Here is a 7,068-nt window from a genome sequence, read left to right as displayed (position 1 = left end):
GTTTCTTGCTGGCCCTCTGTGATGAGGAGGTGAGGCTCGGTGGAGCCCTGGATGGATGGGAGGCCCGGATTTGGCTTCTTAGGGGGCCTGGGGCCACAGCCACTCTCTTTCAGCTGGTGCCAGCGGCGGTAGGGGGGGCAGGTGCTGGGGGTGTGGGGTTGGGGGCGGGGGCGGGAGTGGGGGTGGGGGCAATGAAGCAGCCTCTCTTGTGCCACTGCATGTCACGAACGCGTCTGACAGACTGGATCTGAGGTGTCGATGCTCCCCAGTCATTCCAGTGCTTGTAGTCTCCATGCTCAAAGATGTACTGGCGGCCCCTGTAGCCTGGGAACATGTAGCCCACCCACCTAGGGAGGACAAGGGGACATACAGCTATAATGACATTTATGCAACAGAATCGGTTGAACTTCAGAGCCATACTTGCATGAGAGATAACCTTGCAGTAACCTAGCTGTAGACAGATACTGTATGCCTGATCTCAATGATGTGTAAAGGTGTTGAACTTACGCTCCATTCGTAGCCTTGATGCTGGCCACGCGGTCCTGAAAGCCATGGACCCACAGGCTGGGGACGTCGTCATCCACAATCTCCATCTTCCTCCCGGCGAAGCCTGGGTTCTCAAACAGGTGGAGTTTGTGATCCGCACTGTCCTGGGCAGGAACAGGAATGGGTGGTGGTTACACTATGTTTTCATGTCTGCTGTTTACTTGGTGTGTCACGTTCCTGACCTGTTTTCTCTTGTTTTTATGTCTTTATTGGTCAGGGCGTGAGTGTTGGGTGGGTAGTCTATGTTTTGTATTTCTATGTTGGGTTTTGTGTTCGGCCTGGTATGATTCTCAATTAGAGACAGGTGTGTATCGTTTGTCTCTGATTGAGAGTCATACTAAGGCAGCCAGGGTTTCACTGGGGTTTTGTGGGTGTTTGTTCCTGTGTCAGTGTTTGGGCCACACAGGACGGTTGAAGGTTAGTCACGTTTGTTGTTTTGTAGTTTTGTAGTGTCTTGTTTGCTGTTTTCATTAAAAGTATGATTAATCACCAATCCGCATCTTGGTCCGATCCATGCTCCTCCTCGTCTGAGGAGGAGAACAACAATGACTGCCTTTACAGAAACACCCACCACAACAGGACCAAGCGGATTGGAGCCGGAGGAAAGGAACTAAAGCAATGGAGAGAAGAGGAATGGAGTTGGGAACAAATATTCAACGGAGAAGGACCCTGGGCTAAGGTTGGTGTGAATCGCCGCTCGCGGGAGGAGAAGAAGGCAGCCACAGCCCAGGAGCGGTGGATTGAGGAGGCAGCACGTATGAGAGGCTGGAAGCCCGAGAGGCTCACCCAAAAATTTCTTGGGGGGGGGGCTAAAGGGGAGTGTGGCGAAGCCGGGTTGGATACCTGAGCCAACTCCCCGGGTTTGCCGTGGAGTAAGAGGGCGTCGTACTGGTCAGACACCGTGTTATGCGGTAAAGCGCACGGTGTCCCCAGTACGCGTGCTTAGCCCAGTGCGGGCTATTCCACCTTGCCGCACTGGGAGGGCTAGGTTGGGCATCGAGCCGAGTGCCATGAAGCCGGCCCAACGTATCTGGTCTCCAGTACGTCTCCTCGGGCCGGCGTACATGGCACCAGCCTTACAGGTGGTGTCCCCGGTTCGCCTGCATAGCCCAGTGCGGGCTATTCCACCTCGCCGCACTGGCAGGGCTACGGGGACCATTCAACCTGGTAAGGTTGGGGAGGCTCGGTGCTCAAGAGCACGTGTCCTCCTTCACGGTCCGGTATATCCGGCGCCACCTTCCCACCCCAGCTCAGTACCACCAGTGCCTACACCACGCACCAGGCTTCCAGTACATCTCCAGAGCCCTGCTCCTCTTCCACGCACTCTCCCTATGGTGCGTGTCTCCAGCCCAGTGCCTCCAGTTCCGGCACCACGCACCAAGCCTCCTGTGCGTCTCCAGAGCCCTGGACGCACTGTTCCTTCTCCCCGCACTCGCCCTGAGGTGCGTGCCCTCAGCCCGGTACCTCCAGTTCCGGTACCACGCACCAGGCCTAGAGTGCGCCACGAGAGTCCAGTGTGCCCTGTTCCTGTTCCCCGCACTCGCCCTGAGGTGCGTGCCCTCAGCCCGGTACCTCCAGTTCCGGTACCACGCACCAGGCCTATAGTGCGTCTCAGCCGGCCAGAGTCTGCCGTCTGCCCAGCGGTGCCTGAACGGCCCGTCTGCCCAGCGGTGCCTGAACTGCCCGTCTGCCCAGCGGCGCCTGAACTGCCCGTCTGCCCAGCGCCATCTGAGCCATCCGTCTCCCCAGCGCCATCTGAGCCATCCGTCTCCCCAGCGCCATCTGAGCCATCCGTCTCCCCAGCGCCGTCTGAGCCATCCGTCTCCCCAGCGCCGTCTGAGCCATCCGTCTGCCCAGTGCCGTCTGAGCCATCCGTCTGTCCCGAGCCATTAGAGCCGCCCGTCTGTCCCGAGCCGTCAGAGCCGATAGTCAGTCAGGAGCCGCTAGAGCCAGTCGTCAGTCAGGATCTGCCAGGGCCGCCAACCAGACAGGATCTGCCAGAGACGCCAACCAGACAGGATCTGCCAGAGACGCCAACCAGACAGGATCTGCCAGAGACGCCAACCAGACAGGATCTGCCAGAGACGCCAACCAGACAGGATCTGCCGGAGCCGTCAGACAGTCATGAGCTGCCCTACAGTCATGAGCTGCCCTACAGTCATGAGCTGCCCTACAGTCATGAGCTGCCCTACAGTCATGAGCTGCCCTACAGTCATGAGCTGCCCTACAGTCAGGAGCTGCTGCCCCTTATCCCGGAGCTGCTGCCCCTTATCCCGGAGCTGCTGCCCCTTATCCCGGAGCTGCTGCCCCTTATCCCGATGCTGCCCCTTTATTTAGGTGGGTTGAGTTGGAGGGTGGTCATTGGGAGGGGGATACGGAAGCGAGGAGTGACTATGGTGGGGTGGGGACCTCGTCCACCGCCAGAGCCGCCACCGTGGACAGACGCCCACCCAGACCCTCCCCTAGACTTTGTGCTGGTGCGCCCGGAGTTCGCACCTTAAGGGGGGGGTTCTGTCACGTTCCTGACCTGTTTTCTCTTGTTTTTATGTCTTTATTGGTCAGGGCGTGAGTGTTGGGTGGGTAGTCTATGTTTTGTATTTCTATGTTGGGTTTTGTGTTCGGCCTGGTATGATTCTCAATTAGAGACAGGTGTGTATCGTTTGTCTCTGATTGAGAGTCATACTAAGGCAGCCGGGGTTTTGTGGGTGTTTGTTCCTGTGTCAGTGTTTGGGCCACACAGGACGGTTGAAGGTTAGTCACGTTTGTTGTTTTGTAGTTTTGTAGTGTCTTGTTTGCTGTTTTCATTAAAAGTATGATTAATCACCAATCCGCATCTTGGTCCGATCCATGCTCCTCCTCGTCTGAGGAGGAGAACAACAATGACTGCCTTTACATGGTGTTTACTTTTGAGGAAGGTAGCTACTACTCCAGGGCTGGTAACCCTACTTAGAAAAGTGCAGTTTAAAATAACTAAATAATGATCAAATAAATACTTTTGGTGGCTTGGGAGCACAAATCATTTGGTACAAATAGGTTTCTTATGTGTAATTCTGTTAACTTAGGAAACAAAAGGGATTTGCCCTTTAGCTCGACAGGTTAGTCTTATCTCATTGACATGACAGTTGGATGCCTGTCCACTGTGGGTTGCTATGGTCAGTAGGCTACATCCTTATATACTGTACGTAGATTATGTGTAAATAATTTTGGCTATATTCTGTGTGTATTCTGTTTATTGTAAGGGGTTGTCAGCGCCATTGCACCATGTCAGATTCCTGGTACATGTAAATATACCCAGTTAAAGGATGATGATTCTAATTATAGTTACAGGGATATACTGACCACTTTGAGTGGCCTGAGGGACAGCAGGTAGTTATTAGTCTGGCTGTTGGTCCAGGTGCTCCAACGAGGATACTCGCCCTTCTCCAGCACAAACTGCTCCCCGTCAAATGCCTGGCGCTCAAATGCCACCCAGCTGAGAACACAAAGGTAATTACACTTTACCAATTTCTTGTACATAAACAGTAGTTGCGAGATAGTAGGAGAGACCGGGGTTGGTTGTCACACTTTTTACTTTTGTGTTTCTTTCTCAGCAGCAGTATATCTTACAAGACTATATTCAATATTAGGAGAAAGAGCAAGGTCTTGGGTTGAAACTGGGACCTTTTTTAAATCATTATCTTATTTCAACATGGAGTTATAAGGCATCAAACACACTCTGTCCACTTGTGACAACCAGCCCCATCGCGGGGTTGGTTGTCACAGTATGGGGTTGGTTGTCACAATGTTTGCTAGTAACTTATTCCTTTCGTAACAGGGAATGAAGCAATACAGCCAACAGTCTTAGAAGTAGCCAAGCCTTTCTTTGATAGAATGATATTCCTAACAAACTTCAGCATTTTATGCCTTGAGAATAATATCCCACTGGGCACACCTCGTCATTTCAACTTGGAGAATTGGGTAACATTTGGTTGATACGTTGATCAATGTGATTACAACTTTTTTTCACCCACTCAAAAAGACAGTTGAAAGTTTGTTGAATTCCCAATGTGTTACCACTATGGTTTTAACCATCTAAAAGCACATCCAAATTCTCGCAGTAGCACATTGGTAACAGACAGTGACAAATCTCAAAGATAAGCAAGGCTTGGATGGAAAACCGCAGGGTAGTTGTAGATAAACTCTCCAGTAGGAGGTGCTGCCCAGCCTATTGCTTTTTTATTTGAGTGGATATTACATTGAAGATCTGACATTGTTTCAAAGGTACAAATTCAACATATTTTATGCAAGGTTTGTCAATGTTGAAATTGGTTACCATGATGACATAATCCTATGGTTAAATTTTTTACCTCAAAAGATTACTTTTTTCAAATCCAATGTATTTTCCACGCAGATTCCACGTCACAATACCTTGACAAATTACACTGAAACAATGTTGATTTAAGCAGTTTGTGCCCAGTGGGATATGACATTTTGAGTACATTTGTGTGTGTATGCGTGTTTGCACACGCATGTGTGTCTGTGTAGGTGTGTGACAGAAAACATGTGTGTGTGTGAGAGAGGCAACAAAGAGAGCTCTTTATAGCACAAAAGAGATGGGATGTATTGTATACTGGCAGTGGCAACGTTGATAGTGACAACCAACCCCAAGTTCCATGTGACAACCATCCCCAACCACCCCCCAATGCTAATGAATATGTTAGTTACCACATGGCTTGGCCTAGGAACTCAGAAATTGGTTTGAAATATAGCGTTCCCTTTCCTCTTTTCAACAAACATAATTGTTCATGGATACTTCCATAATAAACATTTACAAAGAACATACCAATATATATTTTTACTTTCACCTTTGAAAAACACAAATTCTCCTAACCTCAATGTTTTATTATGCTGACATGAATTGACCAGGTGGATGAGTTCTTTCAAATAGTTCACAGATTTTAACCTTAAAATTATTACACAGCACCATTTACATTGTGAGTAATTAGCACTGTGAAAACCAACCCATGAGACAACCAACCTTGGTCTCCCCTGCATGAAAGGTAATTGATAAGAACTGTGATCAAAATGTATACACAGTTCAATAAGAATGGAATTTCATTGTCTAGAGACTGAAGTTGGATTCATAAATGTTTTAACGTTTTAATAAGGGCAGTGTTGGAGAGTATTGGAGAGACAGGTAAACAGGAAGTGGGCAACAATGAGGCATGATGGAAAATGTAGAAAATCAATATTGGTGACACTTACGGTCCTGATTCCACGATGATAGATCCCACCTTCTCACATCCCTTTTCGATCACATTCTTACACTTTGCAGACAGCTCCACTTTCTTCCCACAGAAGTTCTCAAACTCAAACACCACCACCTACAAGATAAGCCAGGAAGAGGCATGGGTCAGTGGTAAGTAATTACATTAGTACAAAATAGGCTTAACAACAACATTGACATTAGCAGAAACTGCATGAAGATTGCACAGTTGTAATTTAACAATGTGTTGTACTATACTGCCGTGTTATTGTGCGTTATTTTGCTTATGTCATTGTAAATGCATACTGGTAGTATCAGTGACATTTCATAAAAAGTCAGACCAAGTGAATCTTAGGCGAAGATATAAAACGATTATAATAAGGTCCAACGGATGTCAGGCACCTTGTAGCTCTAGGGTGAATTCTTCCCTACAAAAAGAAAGAAGGTGCTCCCTAGAACCCTAAAGGGTTCTTCAATTGTCCCCATAGGAGAACCCTCTGAATGTAACTAATTTTGGTTCCATGAGGATGCCCTTTTGCTAATACAATGTTCTACGTTGAACCCTTTTACCACTAAAAGATTCTAAGAATACGCTTTTTCACCACCAAAGGATTGTAGGTACAGAACTAAGATCAGCTTTCCCTCCCCAGTCCTAGTGGGGAAAATACAAAATTGACCCAAGATCAGCATCTAGAGGCAACTTCACCCTACCCCCACCTTGTAGGTGGCTCCTGCCCCTCCTTGGCTCTTTCCAGCTGGTAGCTGCTCCGGTGCACCCTGCTGCTCCGACATTTTCCCTCTGCATTCCAAAGAAAAGTTGACACATGTCCAAAAATGTTTGAGAGGTGCTGACTAACGGAATAGTAACTTCATGGTGGAGAAGAAGGCACTGTTTGCACGAAATGTTGTTTTTTTCCCATTACATCATTGTTTGACCATCTACATTCCAAAACATTCTTACATAAAAAAATCTTACATATTCTGATTCCACAAATGGACTTTTGCATTTGACACGTTGATGCATATTCAGTTCCAGGTAAAATAACAGTGCATACATAGTTATGGAGAGCGATAAATGGGGATAATTGAAAACAGCAAAAGTTGCAGCACAAGATAGACAGTCAGAGCACCAAGGAAAGAGAGGGATCTGTTTTTACCTGGATGGCTTGTGCTTCACTGCACCACGTACGAGCCACACTCTCTCCGTTTTTCCTTGTTCTTTTTTCTTTTTCTCTCCCTCTTTCTGTCTCTGTATGAGGGTGTGCGAGTGTGGAGGC

The 7,068-nt window shown here is 48.2% G+C and overlaps 1 protein-coding gene across 1 annotated transcript; it reads right to left on the bottom strand.

Moving 5' to 3' along the window:
* On the bottom strand, nt 1–7,068 carry LOC139562184 (beta-crystallin B3-like). The gene is made up of 6 exons (XM_071379590.1): nt 6,949–7,068; nt 6,509–6,590; nt 5,791–5,909; nt 3,886–4,018; nt 508–650; nt 1–347 (listed from the first exon to the last, which is right to left on the bottom strand). The coding sequence occupies exons 2-6, from the start codon at nt 6,581–6,583 to the stop codon at nt 110–112; spliced, it is 708 nt and encodes a 235-aa protein (XP_071235691.1). The 5' UTR covers nt 6,584–6,590; nt 6,949–7,068; the 3' UTR covers nt 1–109.

Source organism: Salvelinus alpinus, chromosome 2 (genome assembly GCF_045679555.1).
Source record: "Salvelinus alpinus chromosome 2, SLU_Salpinus.1, whole genome shotgun sequence".
In the NCBI taxonomy this organism is placed as follows: Eukaryota; Metazoa; Chordata; class Actinopteri; order Salmoniformes; family Salmonidae; genus Salvelinus; species Salvelinus alpinus.
The sequence above is the reverse complement of the archived record's forward strand: the minus strand, read 5'-3'. Positions and strand labels throughout refer to the sequence as shown.